Below are 27049 nucleotides of genomic sequence, written 5' to 3' on the forward strand. Positions count from 1 at the left end.
CCTCGTGTGGAGGAGTCTCTTGTTCCTCCTCAGTTTCTAAATTGTCAAGATCTGGAAAATCACCTGATCTATGCTTTTTAGCTCCAGTGATGGTCCTACACTAAATTTTACCTTTTCATTTAATCTACCAACATCCCTTTTCAACTTTATGCTCCACTATTTATTATGCCACAAACTTAAGTGTCATTAATAAGCTTAGATGTACAGATATCTATTCCTCCATCTATATCACTGATAAATACACTGAGAAGCGGAGGACCCACTGCAGATGCCTAGTGAATACCATAGGTCATATCCTGCTAAATTAGAGTACATACCTATTATCCCCACCCTATTTCCTAACCAATTGCCTACCCATTGTCAATCCGTTGGCTTGAATTCCTTGCATTCTCATTTTTGTGAATTTTCTTGTGCAACATGAATAACCAACCAGCTATACTTACCCGCAACACAAAATATTTTAGAGTTAAAATAATTAGGCAACAGTAAAATAAGAAATTAGTAACATATAGGCAATGTTCAATTTGCTCTTTAGAGGTTGCCATCTGATGCATATTACTGTTTTGTATGCGAGGGATAATTGTGTAATGCACCATATTAATTACATGACAAACAAGTGTGCTAGACAAAACATATTTGTGAGACATTTTAATTTCCTTAATACACCATAGACATTTACATTACCAACGAATACAAGGATCCTTTGAACATATAGTAAATATGTGACAAAAATGCTTCAAAGCACTGTAAGAATTACATTCTTCAACAATAGTACTAAATTCACTTCATCAGTTGTCAAGATACTAAGTTTGGAGGAGAATCTTAAAAATGCAATTGCTTAAAGACATTTTGGCCATAAAGTTAAAAATGTAGAAAAGATTATTTTGAATGTAAACAGTAAAATGTTTCATGCAACGTACAAGTTGCAACCAATTAATTTGTTGTACTGTTATTCTTTCAATATGCATTTATATATCCATGTACAATTATAACTGATCTTACTGCTAATGTTCTCATTAGTCTGTGACATGTGTGATAACTTTGCCAGTTTTACCATTAAAACTTCCCATCTATTCATTTTAAAAAATTCCCGGAATGATCACTTGTTTCCCCATTTTAAACAAAAATTATTTGCTGAGTTCATAGCACCATGTTAATTGGTTTCATTGTTAGTTGTAGTTGTTCTCACTTGCCCATCCCTACATCAAACACACTGAAGCTGCCATTGTACATGGGTTGTTTGTAATACCTGGTGGACTGGATAGATGACATTTTTGTCAAAATGTCATACTGACAAATTGGCTCAATAGCATTTTGGATTTAATCCAATTTCAATATATTTTTCCACTTTTCTTCTAATTTTATCAGTCTTCTCCTGCAAGCACTGACTCTTTTCTGATGTAAGGGACTAAAGGCTTTAGTTTCTTGACAATACTTTGTTCAAGTGCTTACCATTCAAGAGTTGGATTTTAAAACCCTCTTGGTAGCAGATGTTTAGAGGTACCCCCGAAATACTGTGGGTACCATGCCCACTGCCTACCCCTCCCTGCCACTGCCATAATTTTATCACTGATGGGGGTGGGGGAGGAGTTGGATGGCTCAACCTGCCCGTAGCCCCATTGAGGCCCTTAAGTGACCACTGAATGCCCACTTATGGACCTCATTTTGCTGCCACTGTCACTTAACCAGTAGCAGGGCATCCCATGTCAAACGTCTAGCTTGGCAACTTTTCCTGTGCAGATTGGTAGCAAGCAAGAGGTGCTTTCTTAATCCGTCCCCGGTGCCCATCAGAGGGCCCCACACAGGTCTTCCTCTTCCCAGCTCCCACCCTCATCATGGCCAGTTTAACCTGGCCTCCAACCTCCTCAGCCTGCCAGCTGACCCCAGTGAGAATCATCACCCCTGCCCCAGCCATTCCACACTCATCCTGGCTTCAGCACCTCAGTGTCACCGACTGGGGTGCAGTCCCAACAGTGATACTGATAGGAGAAGTGAGTTACCCTTCATTTGATTGGATGACAGCTCTCAGAAGCAGGGTGTACCATCCAGGTGGGGGCAAAAGGTTTGCTTCATGGCAATCAACATACCTTCTGGTGTTAAATATCAGTGACACAAGTCATCAGAGTCCATGAGCAACTTGGGATTGGGGATGGTGGGGGTCAATCTAGCATCCTGTTAAATCCAGCCCATGTGAGAGCTGGGACAGTAACTACTGACAAGCTACCTGAGCATGTTGCATGTCATAAGCCAGACCATCCACATCCCTGGGAAGAGGTGCATCTTTCCTAAATGAGAAATGGTGAGACCAATTGTAAAAAAGCATCCCAGGTGTAAAATGTTAAGTTTGAATCGTGACAGATTGAATCTGGGGAATTTCTGGTGCATATGATCCAGCTACTCCACTGCCATTAATAAACAGAATTTTCAAAAACTAATGAGTGCCAATTAAGTACACCTTACCTTAAAATACAGACTTGTGAGCACACAGTACGGGCTCATAAACATACTGATATAAAATTGATGCAAAATTCTTCATGTTTAGAAAGTAATTCTCAGTAATTACAAGGTAAAAAGTGATGTCAAATCTCCTTATGGTGCAAAATACATTTACAAATCCCAGCTGAGTATTTATCTCTGTTCCACAACAGGGGAATGTCTCTTTGCATTTCCTAATTTTCATCCAAGTCTAGATCAAGGTCGACTTCTGCGCTGAGTTTCAGATAAAAGAAACCATAAACAGCCACAAGTAAAATCACAATAGCTGCAATGATGAGTGTCACATCCTACAAAAGATAAAGAAAAATATAATAGTTGCAGTTCTCTGTGATTTTCTGAATTAAAGTTGTTTAAAACGAGTAAATACTTTTGAGAAACAAACAGAAATGTATTTTGCTTTCAGGTATTAAGAACTAAACTATATAGATTCTCTGAATTCATCTGTGCCAAACCACTTCCTCAAAGATACAACCATTGAGAAAAATGTATATACATCCAGACGGTCATTTTGAAAACAACTGTTTGAATTATTTTTGAAGATTAGTAAATGGAAAATCTCATCTATGAAACCCACATGTCTGTGTGACAGTGAATGAGTTGTTGTGCATGTTAGAGACAGGGAACTTTAATTATTGGCCTAATAAGATGGGAATTTATGGGTACATTTCCATTAGTATTCTGATATTTTTCCTGACGCAATTTATTTTACTTATTCAATACCTGTGTACTAAGATTTTAGGCAGTGCGCACTTTTATGTTTAAACCCTACACAATCAGTAATAATCTTATTCTGAAACAAATTAGTTTTCATTAACAAGGAAAAGTAATAGGTGTCACTTCTAAGGATAGTATCTGGATTATACTATAAGGAATAATTGCTGTTTATTCACTGCTGACAATAAAATGGTAGCAGCGCTGCACGGTTCTCACCATTTTAGCATCAAACATGTCCCTAACAGCATTAGTGAATTTGAATAGTTTGGTAATTAAGGCAATTATTAGGTGCTAAATAAAAAGTATATGAATAAATAAGAAAAGTAACATGCTTTTTCTTTTGGGTGGATGGCAACTTTAAAAACATGAAAATATGAACATTATTAAATTAATTAATAACAAATCTTGCCGCCAACACTTTTTTTCTAAATATGCATCTGCTGTACATTGTTTCAGCTATAGAGCTTCATTATCTTTCAGGTAAACTCTAGAGCAATTGACTTACTTTGAGCAATTTTATGTTTAACTAATGCAGAATAATAATAACAGAAATAATATTAATGGTTTCACTTTCTAAAATACGCAAATTATCTATTAGTATCAGATAAAGCAACATGTACATGTACATACCCTAGGAAAATTCCATTGTATTACTACAGTGGAATTTTACAGTATATTAGAGTAATGGTTACCAAGACTGTAAGGAACTACAAAGGGTCATGGATGGAGCCCAATCCATCACACAAACCAGCCTCCCATCCACTGACTCTGCCTATACTTCCCACTGCCTCAGCAAAGCAGCTGGCATAATTAAGTTCCCCATGCACCCAACATTCTCTCTTCCACCTTTTTCCATCAGAAAAAAGACACAAAAGTCTGAGGTCACGTACCAACTGACTCAAGAACAGCTGCTGTCAGACTTTTGAATGGACTTACCTTGCATTAAGTTGATCTTTCTCTACCCCCTAGCTATGACTGTAACACTACATTCTGCACTCTCTCATTGCCTTCTCTATGAATGGTATGCTTTGTGTGTGTAGTGTGCAAGAAACAATATTTTTCACTGTATATTAATAGATGTGACAATAATAAATCAAATCAATGCAAAGGCCTGAACTAACTAATATAGAAAATGCAAAATCAACTCCCACCATGCAGTTGGGAACACAAATTCAGTTTCTGAAAACAGTAAGTATCAATAATCAAGCTGTCCAATTATCAATAGCAAAGCAATTAATTCATTGATGTTCTTTACAGAACTAAATTTGCCATCTTGACCAGGCCTGGCCTAAACCAATGTAATTGACATAGCAAACACTGACATACTGACATAGCAAACACTCATTTGCATCAAACTATTAGAAAGCACATTATTTAAGTGGTGAGGCCACCATCACGTGTTCAGAGCAATCAGGGATGGATAATAAAGGTTGGTCATGTCAGCAACACCCACATTCAAACAGTACGTTTTTATGAAATTGTGCTGGAAACTGAACTTAAATATTGGGTCATTAAGAATGTGATATTTTTGTGTAGAGGACTTAGTGGGTCTTGTCCAAGTGTGTGCAAATATTTTTGCTCCTGATTAATCTTACATCTGCAGTACCATTGTATTGGTCAGCATGTTTTATTCTGAGCTGGTGAGAGTGGAAAAGAGGCTGCAAAGTGAAGTACAGCGAGTGAAGGGGAGCCATTGATGCACAAGTTCCACATAATGCACTATACAAATGGACCTGTAAATGAGCTCACAGTCCACCCATCTTTCTGTGGTGACAGGCTATTTAAACATGCAAATAGGGGTCCTACAACAACTACAGAACTCAGCAGCAATTCTTTTTTTAAGGTTCACATGTTAAAAGTACTCTATTCATTTACACCAAATATTGAGTGTCCTTACTAGAAGTCCTTATAGAAACCACTGCTGGTCACGTAAAGGTGGGTAAGGGAGTTTAAGTTTTTTATTTTTGACTGTTCCTCCTGAACCTACAACCTGGTTGCTTGAGAACAACTTTCCAGACTTTATCTATTCTCTCTAAGAACATAAGAAATAGGAGCAGGAGTAGGCCATCTAGCCCTTCGAGCCTGCCCCGCCATTCAATAAGATCATGGCTGATCTGTCGCTGCTCAGTTCCACTTTCCCGCCCTCTCCCCATAACCCTTAATCCCCCTGCCCATCAAAAACCCATCAACCCGCTTCTTAAAAACATTTAGCGAGGCAGCCTCCACCACCTCAACGGGCAGAGAATTCCAAAGATTCACCACCCTTTGAGTGAAGAAGTTCCTCCTCAACTCCGTTCTAAACCGCCCCCCCTTTATCTTGAGGCTGTGCCCCCTAGTCCTACTGTCTTTTTTGAGCGGGAAGAGTCTCTCCACCTCTATCCTATCCATCCCATTCATCATCTTATACGTCTCAATGAGATCTCCCCTCATTCTTCTAAACTCTAATGAGTACAAGCCCAGTTTATTCAGCCTCTCCTCATAGCTCAACCCCCTCAACTCCGGTATCAGCCTAGTAAACCTCCTCTGCACTCCCTCCAAGGCCAAAATATCTTTGCGCAGGTGCGGCGCCCAAAACTGCACACAGTACTCCAGCTGCGGCCTCACCAATGCCCTATACAGCTGCAGCAAGACCTCCCTACTTTTATATTAAATCCCCCTCGCTATGAAGGCCAGCATCCCATTCGCCTTCCTGACCACCTGCTGCACCTGCAAGCTGGGTTTTTGCGACTCATGCACAAGGACCCCGAGGTCCCTCTGCACCGTCGCCTGCTGCAGTTTTTCTCCACGTAAGTAATAGTATGACCTTATCTGCCAGCTGGCCTAGTCTAAGAGGAAATCAATCTCTTCCCCTCCCAGAACCTGCAAGCTGTAGCACAGCATCCATTTGGAAGCTCCAAAAATCAGATGGAACCTGAACTGAAGATGCTGTGGACTCCCCAACACCAACTTAGTGCAAGTGGTGTGGCTGCTCCACACAGTTTGTTACATCATAAAATAAGTTTCCTTATAAACACAAGAAACATTAAAACATATGTATAGTATACAAATATACTAGAATGCTTCATGAAATTAAATTTTCTTTGGAATACAATGACTGTTGTTATGTCAGCAAACACAGCCTGCACATTGCATCAATCATTCCCCCAAAACAACAGAGATATTTGGCTAGTTAAGGATTCTTTTTGCTGTATTAACCATGGGAAGACATTGGCAGGATGAATTACCAGCTCTATATCAAATAATGTCAGGAGATCTTTAAATTTACTTGAACAGGTAAATATAATGCCAATCAGTGGAAACAAGGTCACTGAAACTTTTTAAGGTTGAGTTGGATAGATTCTTAATTGACAAGTGAGCCAAGTGGTATGGGGGTAGACAGGAAAGTAAAGCTGAAGTCACAATCAGGTCAGCTACGATCTTATCAAATGGCAGAGCAGTCGGGAGGCTTAATGGCCTACTGTGCTTCTAAAACATTTGTTAATCTTTCACCAGAGCACCACTGTCAATATAGTACATCTTCAGTGCTTCACTGAATATCTGACCAGAGCACTCTCACAATCTTCTTTTGACGCAGAAATAAACATGTTACTGACTGAACTAAACAGATTAATTATTGAGCAAAGACGCATGGCTCATGTAACACTTGCAACAGAAAGTGCTACTGTAGAGTTGATGTAAAGCAGACTGTATGATAATGTGCATGCACTCAGTGCCTCTAAAACCAAGAACACTGCTGTGTCTATCTCTTAGTGAGAAGAAAGCAGTTTGGGGATGCTCAGTCCTCTGCCCTTCCACAGATGATCTTATAAGTTTCGTCCACTGAAAGCGTCTGCCAATCTCCTCTTCTCCTAGGATGTTCTGGCTATCATTCCAATTCTCTCTCCTCTGTTGAAGTCCTGTTCATTCTCTTTTTCAGGCATCGGCAACTTCAATGTGGAGGGATAATTTGTGAAAATATTAACTTGATTTTTAGCAGTTCATCTATGAAAATCTATCTTCATACAAACTATATTAGATATAAAATTACTTTCTATTCAAACTAATTGACCAACCATGGAAACCATAGAACCATAGAAAATTTACAGCTCAGAAACAGGCCTTTTGGCCCTTCTTGTCTGTGCCAAATCATTTTTTGCCTAGTCCCACTGACCTGCACTTGGACCATATTCCTCCACATCCCTCTCATCCATGTACCTGTTCAAGTTTCTCTTAAATGTTAAAAGTGACCCCGCATTTACCACTTTATCCGGCAGCTCATTCCACACTCCCACCACTCTCTGTGTGAAGAATCCCCCCCTAATATTCCCTTTAAACTTTTCTCCTTTCACCCTTAACCCATGCCCTCTGGTTTTTTTCTCCCCTAGCCTCAGTGGAAAAAGCCTGCTTGCATTCACTCTATCCACACCCATCAAAATCTTATACACTTCCATCAAATCTCCCCTCATTCTTCTACGCTCCAGGGAATAAAGTCCTAACCTATTCAATCTCTCTCTGTAACTCAGCTTCTCAAGTCCCAAAGAAACGAAACTACCTCCAAATGTTGTGGGGCAGCAGAGTTACCAAAGATTGCTTCCGTCCCGGAGAACTGTAGCTGAGTTGTGCAGAGAAGTGAGCTTCGATCATATTTGGAGAGCACATGATGTCAGTAGCTCACAAGGGCACCATGACCCTGAGTTTCCATGCCTTCGGCTCATTCCAGGATCCACTGGAGATGTAGAACATAGCACATAGAACACTACAGCACAAACAGGCCCTTCAGCCCACAAGTTGCGCCAATCATATCCATACTTACCAGGCCTATCTATAACTCTCAATCTCATTAAATCCCATGTATTCATCCAGAAGACGCTTAAAAGAGCCCAACGAGTTTGTCTCTACCACCACCGACAGCAGCCGATTCCACTCACTCACCACCCTCTGAGTGAAAAACTTACCCCTGACATCTCCTCTGTACCTGCTCCCCAGCACCTTAAACCTGTGTCCTCTCATAGCAACCATTTCAGCCTGGGAAACAGCCTCTGAGAACCCACCCTATTTATACCTCTCAACATCTTATAAACCTCTATCAGGTCGCCTCTCAACCTTTGTCTCTCCAGGGAGAAAAGACCTAGCTCCCTCAAACTATCCACATAAGGCATGCCTCCCAATCCAGGCAACATCCTTGTAAATCTCTTCTCTGCACCCTCTCAATACCTTCCACATCCTTCTTGTAGTGAGGCGACCAGAACTGCGCACAGTACTCCAAGTGGGGTCTGACAAGGGTCTTATAAAGTTGCAGCATTATCTCCCGACTCCTAAACGCAATCCCTCGATTAACGAAGGCGAGTACACCATGTGCCTTCTTGACCACATCCTCAACCTGCGAGGCTGATTTAAGAGTCCTATGGACACAGACTCCAAGGTCCTTCTGCTCCTCAACACTGCTAAGAGTCCTATCCTTGATATTGTACTCCTGAATCCCGTTGGACCTGCCAAAATGGACCACTATACATTTATCCGCGTTGAAGTCCATCTGCCACTTCTCAGTCCAGTCTTGCATCCTATCTATGTCACGCTGCAACTTCTGACATCCCTCCAAACTATCCACAACACCACCAACCTTCGTATCGTCATCGAACTTACTAACCCATCCCTCCACTCCCTCACCCAGGTCATTTATGAAAATGACAAACAGCAAGGGTCCTACAACAGATCCCTGGGGCACTCCACTGGTGACCGACCTCCATGCAGAAAAAGACCCATCCACAACCACTCGCTGCCTTCTGCAGGCAAGCCAGTTCTGAATCCACAAGGCAACAGCCCCTTGGATCCCATGACCTCTCAGTTTTTCAAGAAGTCTTGCACAGGGGACCTTATCAAACACCTTGCCGAAGTCCATATAAACCACATCCACCGCTCTTCGTCAATGTGTTCAGTCACATTTTCAAAGAACTCAACTAGGCTTGTAAGGCATGACCTGCCCTTGACAAAGCCATGCTGACTACTTCTGATCATACTATACTTCTCTAAATGTTCATAAATCCTGTCCGTCAGTTTCCTCTCGATCAACTTACCAACCACTGAGATCAGACTCACCAGTCGGTAATTTCCCGGGCTATTCCTGTTCCCTTTCTTGAAAATAGGAACCACATCCGCAATCCTTCAATCCTCCGGAACCTCTCCTGTCTCCATCGACGATGCAAAGGTCATCGCCAGGGACTCTGCAATCTCTCCCCTCACCTCCCAGAGTAACCTGGGGTACATCCCATCTGGTCCCGGCGACTTATCTATCTTGATAGAATTTAAAAGTTCCAACACATCCTCTTTCTTAACGTCCGTATACTCAATCTTTTCAGTCCACCACAAACCTGCAGTACAACCTCCCAGATCATTTTCCACCGTGAATACTGAGGCAAAGTACTCATTAAGCACCTCTGCCATTTCTTCTGGTTCCACACAGACTTTTCCTCCTTCACCTCTTATAGGTCCTATCCCTCCACATCTCATCCTTTTACTTTCACATATTTGTAGAACGCCTTGGGGTTCTCTTTATCTCACCCGCCTTGGGTGCACAGTGTTATGTGCACAGTGAATGAAATAATTTTATTTGGTATCCATATATAATCTTACCAGAATCAACGTGAATGATTCATCTGCAGCTCTATCCCTTTTTCTGTTTGTTTTATGTAACTTTGAACCTAACAATGCTTCTAAAGTCCATGGTCATTTTCTTTAATGGCCTGCATCTTCAGCAATACTGGAAATTCCATTAGTTTCTTTTCCATCAACAGTCCTGGAATTTCAACACACTGATGATGATTGGCAACCCAACAAAGTTCCCCTTTGTTTCAGCAAGTTCCCTTGCCAAAGGTTTGAATTTTCATCCCTGAAGAAGTTTCCTAGAATGCTGAAGAGTCTAACACTGAGAAAAATTCATTAATCGTTAATACATGTAGAAAGCTTCAGTAGCTTACTGCAGTTCTGGGGATTGGGTTTAGGGTGGGGAGGAATGTCAACAAGGGAGTCTAATAGTTTTCTGCAGGCAAAGCCCAAGCAAAATGTTCTATCCTATTCACACCTAAGTAAAAATAGCTTTTCTGAAACCGTAAGCTGTGGTGCCCAGCTCCTAGCCGAAAAAGCAAAGGGCTATAAATTCACGGAGGACCATTTTCAGGCAATCTGCCCCTGCTTGTTCCTGTTGAGGCAGTCTGCATGCAAACTTTATACATTCTCCTTATTTCTATGATTTCTGCATATAATCAAGTACAATCCATGCAGTCCAGTTTTTGAAGACGATCTCTCCCTCCTAAAGGAGAGCTGCACTGAATCGGAGGTTGCAGCTGACTGTCACTGCTGCAACTGGAGAGAATGAAATGACACAACAGAGACAGCCCACCACAGTTCACAAATGAGACACTGGATGTCTTAATCATGGAGGTGAATAGGAGGTGAGATGCCATGATTCTGGAGAGAACCAGGAGGCCCTCAAGGATCACTCTTCGCATGGATGGAAACAGGTGGCCAAGGAGGTCAACTCTCGGAGTCAGGCCCTGAGGACCTGGCAAAAGTAGTACCTCAATCGGGTGGTCAAGGTTAACAAATGCATCTTCGCGCGCAAATTTCATATGCCACCAGCATTTCACACTGTTCAATGTGCCAGACTCCATCAGGACTCAGGATTCAGTCCTAATATTCAGATTCTGTCCCGGCTAGGGCTGACAAATGGCAAGCAGCATTTCGGCTACACAAGTATCAAACAATGACCAACTCTAACAAGAGAGAATCTGACCATCACCCTATGATACTCAATGACATGACCACTGTCAAATCCCCCACTATCTACATCCTGAGGGTTAACATTAACCAGAACTTGCCATATAAATACTGCAGCTACAAGAACAAATTAGAGGCAATGAATCCTGTCGTGGGCAACTCACTTCCTGACTCCCCAAAGCCTATCCACCATCTACAGGCACAAGTCAGGATGGAATACTCCCCACTTGCCTGGATGAGTGCAGCTCCAAGAACACTCAAGAGGTTTGACATCATCATCCAGGACAAAGCAGCTGGCTTGATTGGCACACCATCCATAAACATTCACTCCCTCATCACCAATACAAGTGGCAACAATGTACCATCTACAAGATACTCTTCAGAAACTCAACAAGGCTCCTCAGACAGCAACTTGCAAACCCACGATTGCTACCATCTAGAAGGACAAGGGCATTAGGTACATGGAAACACCACCACCATCCTGACTTTGAAATACATTGCCATTTCTTTGCTAGCACTGACTCAAAATCCTGGCATTCCCTGTAACAGCATCAACAAGAATATCTGAAATGACACTATGTTACTGTTCTACATCCCTTCTCAACTCTCACTTCAGCAGATGGTGACACCACGGACTCCACCCCATTTCCTCAATCCAAACCTCCCCAGTCTGATGTTTTTGTTTCAAATACAGTCAAAATCCCATCATTCACAACCTCCCCCATCGCAAATTTGTTTACGCACACAAAATCACGGTTTGCAGCCCCAAAGCTTTGCTCATCCACAAGGTAGATGGTTACAAACACTTACCTTTCCCATACAGCCCCCGGACCATTGCCACGAATGCACCATTCGCGATTTCAGCCTTTGTGATATTTTGTGGAAATGGAACTTCCACAAACAATAAGAGTTCATGGTACTCAAACCTGCTGCATACCCAGCCACAGCAGATCCAGTAGAACAGGAAGAGAGAGGACTGCATGGACCTCTATGAAGAACACCATACTTTAGCTGATACTCAAAGCTACCATCTCAGTTATTGTCACTGCGGGCACTTTAGAGACCAATAATGGAGTCAGGATTTATATGCAGTGAGCCACCAGACACAAGTGGGCTGAAGTTAGGCAAGACGATAAGATTATCTCATCCACCAGCTCTCTAAATGGCAAGTTGCAGATGAGCTCTGCTACAGGAGACACAGATGAGTACTCAATGAGGTGACATAGAGAAGAATGTCGATTAACATGGATACTGAGATGCTTGAAATATTGGAACTGTTATTGCTGAAGAGCATGGCGGAATCTTCATTATCATCCCGCCCCCGCCCCAGATGCATCCTTGGACAAACTACTGGGAGATGTTGCTTTGGGTGTACAAAAGTTCAATCTCACTGTGACTTTTACAGTCATTGGCAGTGCTGTCCCCACTCTTGTGAGGCTCCAGGTTGTGCTGAAGGAGGTCCCACAATTCTGTGGCCACCACCTTGTTGAACTGAAATCACCTCAGGCACTGCTCCTAGGTTAAGCAGAGGAAAAAGAGAATCTTTAAAAACTCTTGCAGGTGGACGTTCTGTGGATCTTCTCTGGGTGGCATGGTGGGACAGTGGTTAGCACTGCTTCCTCACAGCACCAGGGACCTGGGTTCGAATCCCACTTGAGTCACTGTCTGTGTGGAGTTTGCACGTTCTCCATGTGCCTGCATGGGTTTCCTCCAGGTGCTCCGGTTTCCTCCCACAGTCTGAAAGACATGCTGGTTAGGTGCATTGACCCAAACAGGCATTAGAATGTGGCGACTAGGGAAATTTCATAGTAGCTTCATTGCAGTGTTTAGTATAAGCTTACTTGTGCCTAATAAATAAATTTTAAAAGTTTTCCCTCTCTGCAGTCTCGGCTCCATTCTCCAGTCATGTTGCAGACCAAGAGGCACTTATCCATAGCCTCCATATATGATGCAGTGTTGGGTTACCAAATCTTCTGGGATTTCTGAATGCATATGCAGCAACTCACCACAAAGACGCCAACCATAGCACTTTCACTAATTTGCAACAGTGGAAGCAAGATCAAAATCATGTACAAATCTGATGCCTGGCTCTTTAAATAACATAAGTTTGTGGCAGCTGAACCCCAGTTCAAATGAGAGCAACTGGCACAAGGTTTCAGTACATTATGCACAGACCAAGTTTCTGAAACTGTCATGAGATCAGCTAGATTGGCTAATTGACATCATGACAGGAGCTCTCCTCATGTTTCAGGTGTACAAAGACACACTCTTGATAATGCATTTTCTTGCACAGGGTGGCATGTGGCTTACACCATAAACAGCTTGAAGCATGACCTTTGCCAGTTGCAGGGAGTGCCAGCACCAGGGACACAAGATGACACAATTTTGTGGCCAATGATTCTGAATCACACCTGCGACTAACATTTGAACAAGTGTGCCATCTCTGGGAAGGTTTTGCCTCTTGTCAGTTGTATTACTCGCTGGAATGCTGCAGGGCAGTGGAATACTCAACTTGGAAAGGGACAAGGGCCTGGTTTTAAAAATAAGAAATGGCAGAAGAAATCCTATCCTGGCTGATTTTGAACTGGCACAGATGGCTGTCAGAAAAAAAACTGCAATCGGGAACATTGTATAGTGCCAGCAGAGGAATTGAGATCATAGAGGAGAGTAGGGAGCAGAAAATAATTACAAGATCTGAAGCATTTTTTGTCTTGCAGCATCACCAAAAATGATACTAGTTAAATTAATTCATGTAATCGCCATATAATTTTTAACTATTCGAATGCTTATGCCCATTTGTGGACAGTTTATCTATAACAGAAACATCTGCAGACAGTTTAAGAGGATTTTTTTTTGTTCTAATCGCAACATTCGTACATCTCAAGAGGCTAGGACTGTACAAGAGAGCTTCCATTTATTTTCCTGTATCCACAGCTGTGCTCACAGACCCATCTGGCCACACAGCTACTAATCTTAACAGGATGTAATAAACAAGTGACACACAACTGCAAGCTCCATCTGGTGAGGCCAGTGGACAGCAGGACTATTTGAAATAACCACTGCTGTTCCTAGCTGCATTAGTTTGGTCATATCCAACACTTCAGCCTTTTTTTCTAAGGAGGCTTTCTAAGATCATTATTGCCCAGTGTAAACTTTAATACTAAATGTTGACTATTTTTGATGGCAGGATGATAAAATCTTTAACATGGAAGGTAATGCATTTTTCTGCAACTATTATGCTATAAAAGTGTGTATTACTGCTTGGTTGTTGCTTTTGTCAACTTAACAAATGTTCCTATAACACCAAAATTAAACCACCATTCCTAAGGGAGTCTTAGGATATTGCTAACCTTTTTATCTGTGATCTACAAGCATAAGAATACATTTTGGGCAAATACATGGACTAAGGGTATTTATGATAGCTTCCCGCTGCAGCCAGATGGTCTGTAGAAATCATAGAATCATTGAATCCTACAGTGCAGAAGGAGGTCATTCGGCCCATCGAGTCTGCACTGATCACAATCCCACTCAGGCCCTATCCCCATAACTCCATGCATTTATCCTACCTAGTCCCCCTGACACTAAGGGGCAGCATAGCATGGCTAATCCACCTAACCCATACATCTTTGGAGTGTGGGTTGAAAGCAGAGCACCGAGAGAAGACCCATGTAGACACCGAGAGAATGTGCAAACTCCATACAGACAGTGACCCAAGCCAGGAACTGAACTCACGTTCCTGGCGCTATGAGACAGCAGTGCCAACCATTGCGTCACCGCGCCGCCCAGTTGACTTGTAACATTTTCTGGATCTAGTTGATTGATTTTTTTTGTTGAGGCAACATCGCGAGCCCTCGAATAAAAAAGATGCAATTGGCAATCAGCTGTCAAATCTGCTACTGGAACTAAATTCAGAGAGATATTCAACTTCCCATCCAGTTGTGACACTAGTGTTGTGAAACAGCTGTCCATTAGAAACATTACCTGATTTCACAGGTGATTTCTATAATGGGCAACTGATGCTATGCCAGTTTCACACCTCGTTAACAAGTTGATAGTCTAGCTCCTGGTCTCTAGAAATGTACAGGTTCAATAACGGCAAATTACTTTGATCATGAGCAGGAAGTGTTCACCATTCCTTAACAAATCCTAATAAAGATTGTCTACAGAATAGAAAGCATACAAATTACCTAAGCTCGAAGCACCACTGGAAGATCCAAAGAAGCAGCTTAATATTTCAAACAGAAGCTTCCTGAATGGGAACTTTTATACTCTGAATTACTATAGATTTATTGTCAAATCAGTTACTGGAATGACACCTTTCCATTGCCAGTGGTATGTCTTGGCTAATAATATGAGCTCCTTTACGTTGCATGGAAGCAGTCCAGGTTTCTTTGGCAACATCTCACAAACCCCAAACCTCCAACACCTAGAAACAAAAATTTAAAAAATGTACAAGAGCAAAAGCTGATTCTTGACTGAAAAAGGAAGGCCATTAAGACTGCCTCTTGAGGAACTACTATACTGAAATCTTGGGGCTGCAATGGTCAGCCTCTTACAAGCACGACCCATTACCTTTGTGTTTGTTACAATCCAGACTTTGGAGGGCTGTCCTTTGATTCCCCTTCCCCTACTAATCTCAGTTTTACAAGGGTTCCTTGGTGCTATGCTCATTCAAATGTTGTCCTGATTTTGAGGGCAGCTACACTCAATTTATGAAACTGCAAAATGTTGACTGACAACTGGGGCCAAAAGACTTATATTCCTAGCAATTCCTAGTTTATAAATCGGCCACATCCCCAACTAACAATCATCTGCTGTTTTAAACATGAACAGATTATATGGGAGTTAAAGCAGATTTAATCACGAATAATAGTATCTCTCCCCCAACAAGCCAGGTTTTAATTGAACATTTTTTAGAATGGATTGAGATAGCATTCCTGACACAAAGCAATGTTCATGTTTGAGCATGACAAATTGTAACAAAACAACATCAATGGTTAAATACAGTGGTTGGTACTGCTACCTCACAATGCCAGGGACACAGGTTCGATTCCCATCTTGGGTCACTGTGTGGACTCTACACATTCTCCTTCTGTCTGTGTGGGTTTCTCCTGGTACTCTGGTTCCTCCCACAGTCCAGAAGACGTGCTGGTTACATGCATTGACTATGCTAACTTCTCCCTCAATATAGCCGAACCGGTGCTGGAGAATGGCGGCGAGGGGATTTTCACAGTAATGTCATTGCAGTGTTAATGTAAACCTACTTGTGCCACTCATGAGTAAACTTGAAATAACGTTAGACCAGGCAAGACCAAAAGTGATGAAGTGATTGCACTGAACCAAAGTGGAAGACAGCAACCCAAATATATTGAGGGATTGACATTGTAGATTCTAGAGATTTTTTTTCACAAGATTGGTGCTGCTGGGCAGTAGATCCAGTAAGAAATCTCACAACACCAGGTTAGAGTCCAACCAGTTTATTTGATAGTAATCTTACAAGTTTTCCGAAATGGTGTTCCTTCGTTAGGTTTGTGGAAAGTTCTGATCAGAGAAGGGCATATAAAGTCACACACAGTTTACGGAATACTGATTAGAATGCAAGTCTTTACAGCTAAGACTTAGCTGCAATTAAATCCCTCCACCTATTACTCCCACAGAAAGAACCTGGTCACCCCCTCGCAAACCCCCAGACCTTCCTTATCCATCCCAATCATCCCATGATCCCTACTGCTCACTTTACCTCTGGATCCTGGCACTTACTTGCAGGCTGCTAACTGGCAGTGCTTCTTCGAGCCACTGCAGTGATGTCCCTGGAATGAATGGAGATCTGCGGACCAGATTAGTATTGTCTTCTTCTTCTTCTTAGGTATTCCTTCGGAATCAAATGCTTTCACTCCGGTTCAAAGGATTTTGAGTTGGTTGATAAATCCAATGCAGTATGTGCAGACTCTATCAAGTGCAGGACAGGCAGTGCTTGGAGGGTTGGGCAGATGAATTGTTGAGAAGTTAGTGTGCTCTCTCCGACACCTTGCTTTCACTTCTGCATGTTCCTGACAAAGTCTTTCAATGTGTTAAGAGCTTTCCCGAATGTACCTTTGCCATTTTGTTAGCTCACAAGCTAGGATTTCCCATGAGTCAGAGGAAATGTCTGATCTTTTCAGAGATGCTTTGAAAATGTCCCTGAATTACTTCCCTTGTGCTCCTCGATGTCTCCTACCAGGACCATGTTCCACAGAGGGAAGTCGCTTAGGGAATCTGGTCTCAGGCATTTGAACAATGCCAACAGGAATGGTTTTGAGTGATCAGCATCTCGAGGGTTGCTTTGGACTGCTTTCCTTGCCAACGGCTTTGAAGGATCTTACCAGGGCACCACTGATGATACATCCCAAGTGTTTGAAGCATATAGGAGCACGGAAAATCATTGCTACCTGGTAAAGTGTGACCCTAGGTTTGATTCGAGATCCTGGTCCCCAACTTCTCTTTTCCTCTGTCAGCTGAAGGCTGAGCAGGCACATTAGAGGCGATGATGAATTTCACCATCTTTGTCATTGCAAAAAACAGGCTCCACAAGACAAGGAAAATGGCCCAATTTCTCTGGCATCTCTCCGATGCATGTGCATTGCATTGTATTTTCTACCTGGCTGTGGCTGGACATGATAAGTGGTGGGTCTATTAAAATTCTTAGATGTCTTTCAAATTCATCCTTAGCTATTTCAGCGTCATTCATGAAATACTGTTTCCCATTTTTCTGTCAACATTTTACAGTTGTCTGCATTAAATTACAACTGTCACTGTCCTACATATTTTACATATTTCATCTATCTTTGCACCATCCTTTTTTTCTCTTTGACACACAGAGACTATGGGATGTAGACTTCATCAATGAAATGGATAGCAATCTGTGACCAGCTGTTGAGAGCACAATGTGACTGCAGTGAGCTATTCATGCCGTGTCTCTTCCCCGAAGAAAAAATAACCACCACATAATTGTGAGATAATCCATGGAAACTGACCAGATTTTTCTGTTTACAACATTTTTAAATGTGACTGCTGGTCAACAGAGTCGATGAAACAAAATGAAATTCATTTACTTTGTGTCTTATATATTTTAAACATAAACTGTAGATCTTTGCAATAAACCGAGTGACACGAGACCTCAAGACTGTAAGTCTGAAGGAGTTACAAAGTTCAGTGTCAATAAGCATTTATTTTTCCCTATTTCACCATTAAAATAATTTATTATACTTTATTTGCACCATATGTTGTGTAGAAATGTAATAGTGAACTAACAGCTGGACTTCAAATTATTTAATAGCTAAAAAAATTGTCAGTTGGAGATGGAAACCAAGGGTCGGAACTATTTTTGTGTTGCTGTCTTGCACTTGGGATGAAATCTGCAGAAATGTGTATATTTGACAAGAAAATTCAAGTTCTGAGAGACAGCCAAAAGTTACATGTCAGAAAATGAATACACAGAATCATGGAAAATTTATAGTGCAGAATCCTGTAGGACCATCGAATCTGCGCTGAACACAATCCCACCCAGGCCCTATTCTTGTAACCTTATATAGTTACCCGGCTAATCCCTGACACTATGGTCAATTCAGCATGGCCAATCAACCTAGCCCACAAATCTTTGGGCTTTGGGAGGAAATCGGAGCACCCGGAGGAAACGCATGCAGGCATGGGGAAAATGTGCAAACTCCACACAGACAGTGACCCAAGGGCGGAACTGAACCGGGGTCCCTGTCACTGTGAGGTAGCAGTGCTAACCACCATGCCACCATGCTGCCCATGACATAGGAGAGGTGGTAGCACAGTGGTATTGTCACTGAACTAGAAATCCAAAGATCCAGGGACCTGGGTTCAAATCTCACGATGTGGGAATGCCGGCGTTGGACTGGCGTAAACACAGTAAAAAGTCTGACAACACCAGGTTTTAGTCCAACCGATTTATTTGATAATACTCACAAGCTTTCGAGGGGACTGCCTCTTCGTCAGGTGAATGGAGAGTTCTGGCCTCAGACAGAGCATATAAAGCACAGACAGTTTAGAGATTACTGATTAGAATGCGAATCCTTACACCTAACCTGCTGTTCAAGACCTGAAGTGGCTGACAATGTGAGTGGAAGGAGCACTGATCACAGGTTACAGAGATGTGTACTGTCTCCAGACAGTACAGTAAGTGAGGTTTTGCAAACCCAGGCAAGTCACGGGGGTTACAGATAGTGCGACATGAACCCAAGATCCCTGTTGAGACCGTCCTCATGTGTGCGGAACTTGGCTATCAGTCTCTGTTCAGCGACTCTGCGCTGTCGTGTGTCGTGAAGGCCGCCTTGGAAGGTGGCCTTCACGGCCAACAGGGATCTTGGGTTCATGTCGCACTATCTGTAACCCCCGTGACTTGCCTGGGTTTGCAAAACCTCACTTACTGTACTGTCTGGAGACAATACACGTCTCTGTAACCTGTGATCAGTGCTCCTTCCACTCACATTGTCAGCCACTTCAGGTCTTGAACAGCAGGTTAGGTGTAAGGATTCGCATTTTAATCAATAATCTCTAAACTGTCTGTGCTTTATATGCTCTGTCTGAGGCCAGAACTCTCCATTCACCTGACAAAGAGGCAGTCCCCTCGAAAGCTTGTGAGTATTATCAAATAAATCGGTTGGACTAAAACTTGGTGTTGTCAGACTTTTTACTGTGTTCAAATCTCACCAGAGCAGAGGGTGAAATTTGAATCCAATAAAAGCCTGCCATCCTTACCAGGTATGGGCTACATGTGACTCTACGGGCCCTATTTTATCATTTGATTCTGAGTTCTGGATGACGTGAAACTGGGAGTGCTTCAGATCTGACTTTTAGACCCACTCCCAGGCATCCCCAAACGCACTCTGCCTGCAAAAACATCAGTCATTCCGAATTGCGCTGCACAAGCCTGTGGGCGAGGCTTAACACGCCAGAATTCTGTAGCTCCGATCGGCGCCTCCAATTGCGCATATGCAGAAAAAATAAATAGAATGCTTCTCCTCTGCCGCATCCCTCCCAGGCCGGCTAATACCTCTTCCTGGCCCCCACAGACATTGCCCTGGTCCACTTTGGTAGGAATAATGGTAGGAAGGACTATTACTTACGGGGCGAAAAACTGCAGCAGGCAACGGTGCAGAGGGACCTCGGGGTCCTTGTGCATGAGTCGCAAAAACCCAGCCTGCAGGTGCAGCAGGTGGTCAGGAAGGCGAATGGGATGCTGGCCTTCATAGCGAGGGGGATTGAATATAAAAGTAGGGAGGTCTTGCTGCGGCTGTATAAGGCATTGGTGAGGCCGCAGCTGGAGTACTGTGTGCAGTTTTGGTCGCCGTACTTACGCAAGGATATTTTGGCCTTGGAGGGAGTGCAGAGGAGGTTTACAAGGCTGATACCGGAGTTGAGGGGGTTGAGCTATGAGGAGAGGCTGAATAAACTAGGCTTGTACTCGTTAGAGTTTAGAAGAATGAGGGGAGATCTCATTGAGGCATATAAGATGATGAATGGGATGGACAGGATAGAGGTGGAGAGACTCTTCCCGCTCAGAAAGGACAGTAGGACTAGGGGGCACAGCCTCAAGATAAAGGGGGGGCGGTTTAGAGCGGAGTTGAGGAGGAACTTCTTCACTCAAAGGGTGGTGAATCTCTGGAATTCTCTGCCCGTTGAGGTGGTGGAGGCTGCCTCGCTAAATATTTTTAAGACGCGGGTTGATGGGTTTTTGATAAGCGAGGGGATTAAGGGTTATGGGGAGAGGGCGGGAATGTGGAACTGAGCCACGACAGATCAGCCATGATCTTATTGAATGGCGGGGCAGGCTCGAAGGTCTACTCCTGCTCCCATTTCTTATGTTCATATGTTCTTATGTTACAACATTACTGACCCACTTATCCCCTCCCCACCTCCGCCACCCAGACCGATAGCGGGCCCCTCCCCACTTCCCCCCCACTGATTTCAGGCAGTGGAATCCCCTTCCTCCCCACTGATCACAGGCACAGTGGGAGCCAACCCCCACTTCCCTCTCACTAATCTCAGGCAAAGTGGCAGCTGACTGCCCCTCCCCACTTCCTCCGCTCCCCCCACGGATCTCAAGCAGAGCGCCATCGGATGCTTGGCGCTTACCTCCTCACTAAGTGGAGCGCCCGAATCAGACTTTTGTGCAGCATGTCTGTTTCACGCTGAATCTGGATGGGCAAACGCGGTGGGAAAGGGAGAAGTGCCCCTCAGGTTGGGCAGCCCATTAAATCAATTTAAATGCATTGCCCATCTCCGGAACAGTTCCGATCGCCGCCATTTCTGGGCCTTGGTAAAGGGGGAACCGGCGCAGAGGCGGGCACAGATCACCCTATTTGTCTCATGCCCAACTTCACCAAGTTTTCGAGCCCAAAAATGGGTGCATTGCGATGGTAAAGTCAGGCCCTACGTGTTTAAATGGCCACTCAGTTCAAGGGTAGTGAATGTTGGCCCAGCCAGCAATGCCCAGTTGCCATGAATGAATAAAAAAATGCATGGTAACAGCATAAAGTAAGAAGGACAAGCCACACAGATAAGATGGAGTGAGATTATAGAACTGAAAGGAAATTAGTGTATAGGTTTGGAGAATGTGCTTATCGTGTATATACTGGAGCCAAGAAAATAATTCCGAGAGCAACAACAAAATTGCTGCTTTTCAGGCTATACGCATAGCAAAAAATTTAAATATAATGATACTAATAAAAGAATACCAAGAAGAAGGGTTGTGCAGTGAGAGCCACCCCTTTGCTGCTGATCCCCATGCCCAAGAACCCAATCCCTTCATCACTCACCTGTGTGCATCCACACGTGGGTTTTGTACTGGCAGCACTCACAGCCTCCTCAGTGATGCTGCTTTTGAATGGAGCTGCCGACCTCTGGTTTGCTCTCAGCTGGCGGGACCCCCACCCCCAGTGTCCTTGAGACTGGGAAAAGCCTGCCACTTCCCTGTCAGGTGCGTGAAGGGCACTCAATTTGGTGGGAATTCCCTGAAATAAGTCACGCTTTCTTGACAGTTTTCTACCAATGGGCTAGACCTGTCACCTCCATTAAATGCTGCCCATTAACTCTGACTCTCTCCATAATTGCTACCAGACTTAAGTAATTACCGCATTAATTTCAGGTTCCCAACATGTGCGGCATTTTACTTTTCTATCCTGTCAAGCCCTTTACGAATTGTATAAATTTCCATTTTACATTTCCCCACATTATACTTTGACAGGAATTCTCCAATGTTGTACGCCCTACCACCACTGCCAGTGGGATTGGAGAATTTGGCAATTAGCCAAATCTGTTCACAGCAGCTGGACTGAAGAATCCCAGCTCTAGGTGAGATTAGAGAATTCCAGCCTTCATCCGTCACCTTCTTGCCCAATCACTTAACTTGTCTATAATCCTTTGCAGCCAAAGTGGGATTTGCCCAGTTGTGTCCCTGCCCATAAAATGTTGGCCAAATCTAATCCAGCAAATCAGTATACTCTCAATCTTCAAAATGATGGAAGGCATTATCAACAGTGCTAACAAGCAACTTTCACTCACCAATAAGCTACTTATCAGTGCTCAGTTTGAGTTCCACCAAGGCCACTTGGTTCCAGGCCTTCTTACAGCCTTGATTGAAACATGAACAAAAGAGCTGAGTTTCAGAAGTGAGGTGAGAATGAGTGCCCTTGATATCAAGGCGGCATCTACTGAATATGGGATTAAGAAGATTTAGTAAAACAGAAGTCAGTGGGAATTAGGAAAAAGCTCATCACTGGCTAAAGTTATACGTAACACAAAGGAAAATAGATGTATTTGTTGGAAGCCCATCATCTCAGCCCCAGGACATTACCGAAGGAATTCATTCTGGTAGTCTTCAAGGATCTACCAATTTTCATCTGCTTAATGAATGATCAAAGCCCATCCTAGGATCAGAAATGGGAATGTTTGCTGATGATTGTGTAGTGTTCAGTCCAATTTGCATCATAGATCATGATGTATAAGGTGACCCCATTTTAGATCCCAAAAATCATGTTTTTGCATTTACTCAGTGTATAGTTGACCCTCCCCTTTTCAGCGATGATAAGTTTATATTCACTTAAGCAATCAGCCTCAACTTTTCATCCCACAAATGGTTGTTTTATTTAACTATACTTTATAATTGGGTGCAAGGAATCAAGCAGATGATACAGGATGTGTCCCAAAGATTTGTGACAGTTTAAGGCAAGCCCACACAAAGCTGCATGGTGAATGACAAAGATGATGACCACCCACATCTCTGGTTATTTTTATACTAAGCATTTAAGTCAATTCCCATTTTTGAGAGGATTTTTTGAGTTTCAAGGTTAACTTATATGCAGCTATCTCTGATAACCCCTCATATAATGAAACAGTCCATGACCACTTATAACATCCAGGATTGGGTTACTAAACGGCAAGTAGCAACGATGCCAAATGTCTGGGCAATAGCCATCTCTAACAAATGGAAATCTAACTATCTCCTCTTGACATTCAACAGCACAAGTATCATTGAATTCTCTGTCGTCAACATCCAGGCAGTCACCATTGACCAGAAACTGAACTGAACCAACCACATACATACTATTTTTTACCATATAAAAAAGGTGAGAGGCTAAGCATACCTTGGCAAGAAACTCACCTCCTGACTTCCCAAAGCTTTTCCAATGATAACAAAGCAACAGTCAGAAGTGTGATGGAATACTCTTCATTTTCCTGGATGAGTGCAGCTCCAACAACTCTCAAGAAGCTCAACACCATCTAAGACAAAGCAGCCCATTTGACTGGCAGCCCATTCACCATCTTAAAAATTAACTACTCTACCACCTATGCATTGTGTATAACTAGAAGGTACACTATAACAATTCTCCAAGATTTCTGCCATAGCACTTTCCAAACAGCCCCTATTGACAAGAACAAGGACAGCAACTACTAGTACCTGTAAGTTCTCTTTCAAGTCACCATCTTAATTTGGAATTATATTGCTGTTCCTTCATAATTCCAATATACAAAGGCTTCCAAATATAAAAGCATCATACTTTTATCAGAATTATACTTGGTTCAGGTATTCATTTATCTAGCCAAGACACTTCCAAATTAAACTCGTATCATAAGAGAAAAGCTATGCATTTAAAATGGTTGTTTGTTTTTTGGTATTAATTACACAGGAAGGTAGGAACTGCGGATTAAGAATTCCAACTAATAACACAAAGTACTATGCATTTAACTACAAGATACTACTTGAATAGCTGTATCAGCAGATGCAGAAAGTGAATATCACATTACCTAGAGTTTGTTTTATATTATATTTTGAATTTGAATCCCACAGAATATAATCAGATAGCCTCCTGCTTAGTTTTTGCTTTTACATTACAGAGCATTGAGGACTTATGATAATTTCCAGTTTTAAGTGCAGTACTGCATAAATATTTAGTTCCTAACATTCCACACAGATTCTGAAATGTCACAAACAATATCTCAAAGAAATGATCAATATTCAGTGCATCTCTCTTTAGGGAAAAGATACCTGACAGCCACTGAAATTTAATGAAGGTTATCAAACAACTACACGCACCCTTATTCCTGGTGCTGTTTTCTTAGCTTCTGCTTTCAATCTTGTTGCTTTTAAAACTGATTTGGTTTTCTTATAATCTTGTTTTCCTGGGGGTAATAAAACAATTGTTAGTGAAATGCACTATTTCCATATGAAAAGGACTTCTAAAGTATTTTTAAACACTACTCATAATGCAGAAAATATTGTCAAATTAAAACTAGATCACTGCAGGATATTCTATACTAAAAACTTAAAAATACGACTGTATTAAACTTAGAAATGATGCCGCTATAATATTCACATATGCAGTTCTAAAAAATGTTTGATTTATTTTGTTTCAAATTGACTGCCCAAAGCTGTCCAGTACCCTTCCACAAGTTAGGAGTGTAATGTAATACTCTCCACTTGCCTGGATGAGTGCAGTTCTGACAATATCCAAGAAGCTTGACACCATCTAGCACAAAGCAGTTGTTCCCCACCTCAAATGTTCATTCCCTATAGCACAGGTGCACAGTGGCAGCAGAGGCACTACTCTAGGGGTACATGTTCATAGCTCCTTGAAAGTGGAGTCACAGGTGGACAGGGTGGTGAAGAAGGCATTCGGCATGCTTGGTTTCATCGGTCAGAACAGTGAATACAGGAGTTGGGACGTCTTGTTGAAATTGTACAAAACATAGGTAAGGCCACGCTTGGAATACTACGTGCGATTCTGGTCACCCTATTACAGAAAGAATATTATTAAACTAGAAACAGTGCAGAAAAGATTTACTAGAATGCTACCGGGACTTGATGAATTGAGTTATAAGGAGAGGCTGGATAGACTGGGACTTTTTTTCCCCGGAGCATGGGAGGCTGAAGGATGAAGTCTATAAAACAATGAGGGGCGTCGACAAGATAGATAGTCAATATCTTTTCCCAAAGGTAGGAGAGTCTAAAACTAGAGGGCATAGGTTTAAGGTGAGAGGAGAGAGATACACAAAAAAGTGTCCAGAGGGGCAATTTTTTTCCACTTCTGAGTGCTGAGTGTCTGGAACAGGCTGCCAGGGTACAATTCTATCTTTTAAAAAGCATTTAGACACTTACGTGGATACGATGGGTATGGAGGGATATTGGCCAAATGCAGGCAACTGGGATTAGCTTAGGGGTTTTAATAAAATAGGGTGGCACGGACAAGTTGGGCTGAAGGGCCTGTTTCCATGTTTTAAACCTCAATGACTCTATAACTCACTGAAAGTCCTTTGACAGCACCTTACAAACCTACAATCTCTACCACCCAGAGGAACAAGGGCAGCAGATTCATGGAATACCAGCATCTCCTTTCTTTGTCACACATCATTTGATATGTTACTCATCCTCACTGTTGCTGTGTCAAAATACTGGAACTCTCATCTTGACAGCACTGAGGGTGTACCTATAGAGCTTCAAGCAGTTAGTACACCACCATTTTTACGGGGCAATTAAGAATGTGCAATAAATAAGGCCCTTGCTTGTGATGCTCACATCCATGGAGAAATAAAAACTGTTATGGAATTAGAAGATCACTAAAATACCAAAACTGCTTCTCAAATTAGATATCAGGTGATAAAATGTGAAGATATGTTTCACTGCTCAACCTTAGAATCACTGTAGAAATTGTGAAAATGATGTTCTTTATGCCACATCTAACATGAAGTGGGGCAAGAAATAGCCAAATGTTTCATTCCTGAACCAGATTCCTCTGCCCTGATCCCAACGCCCCAGTGGTGCTTGCAAGGAACCACCGCCTTATTTAAGTTGCCTCCTTTCCAAGAATGCTGGTAATTGTAGCACCCACTTGTCCATATGGTAAGGGTACAGGATTTCCCTTTTGCTCAGCTCTTGCAGCCACCCCAAATCCTGCCTACTGTTCTTATTTCATGGAAGTCTCTGGGTAGTTCAGCATTTATTGCCCATCCCTAATTGCTAGCGAGTGATGTTGGTGAGCCACCTTTTTGAACTGCTGCATTCCATGCAGTGTAAGTACACTGACAGTGCTGTGAGGAAAAGACTGCCAGGATTTTGACACAGGCACAATGAAGAAACGGCGATACAGTTCCATGTCAGGATGGTGAGTGATTTGGAGTGGAACCTGCAGGTGATAGCGTTCCTTACCCATCTGCTGCCTTGGTCCTTCTAGATTGAGGTCAGTGTGCAGTTTCTTTCAATTGGTGGACAAATAGGGGCTTGTAGTTACCTATAGAGTGAAGCACTCACTCATTTTGATGAAATGCCATACCAGAGACAGAAGTAAAAACACAAAATCCATAAGAATTTCTAAAAGTGAAATGAATAAGTATTTCAAATAGAAAGACATGTGAAAGAGTATGAGGACAGACGGGTGAATGGGACTAGCTCTTTAAAAGGACTTTCATTGGCAGGAAAGCTGATTGGCTTCTTGCTTTTCTGTAAGATGCCATTAATTCTGAGGTTTCAGATACATAATTTCATGAAGATACAAATTAAAGTAGGTAAAGCCAGAGATAGATTAAA

At 42.4% G+C, this 27049-nt stretch overlaps 1 protein-coding gene across 5 annotated transcripts in view; it reads right to left on the minus strand.

The window, feature by feature from the left end:
* Positions 1-640: 640 nt before the first annotated feature.
* The window catches only part of triqk (triple QxxK/R motif containing), an 87651-nt gene continuing 61242 nt past the window's right edge, over positions 641-27049 (minus strand). For all 5 annotated transcript variants that reach the window (XM_080194960.1, XM_080194961.1, XM_080194958.1 and 2 more), the window contains 2 exons: positions 24563-24648; positions 641-2783 (listed from right to left, as the gene is read on the minus strand). In XM_080194960.1, coding sequence (XP_080051086.1) covers positions 2670-2783; positions 24563-24648 — 200 coding nt within the window. In that variant the 3' untranslated portion in view covers positions 641-2669. The remainder of the gene's footprint in view (positions 2784-24562; positions 24649-27049) is intronic.

Source organism: Carcharhinus amblyrhynchos, chromosome 8, assembly GCF_965287045.1.
Source record: "Carcharhinus amblyrhynchos chromosome 8, sCarAmb.v2.hapA, whole genome shotgun sequence".
Lineage (NCBI taxonomy): Eukaryota > Metazoa > Chordata > Chondrichthyes > Carcharhiniformes > Carcharhinidae > Carcharhinus > Carcharhinus amblyrhynchos.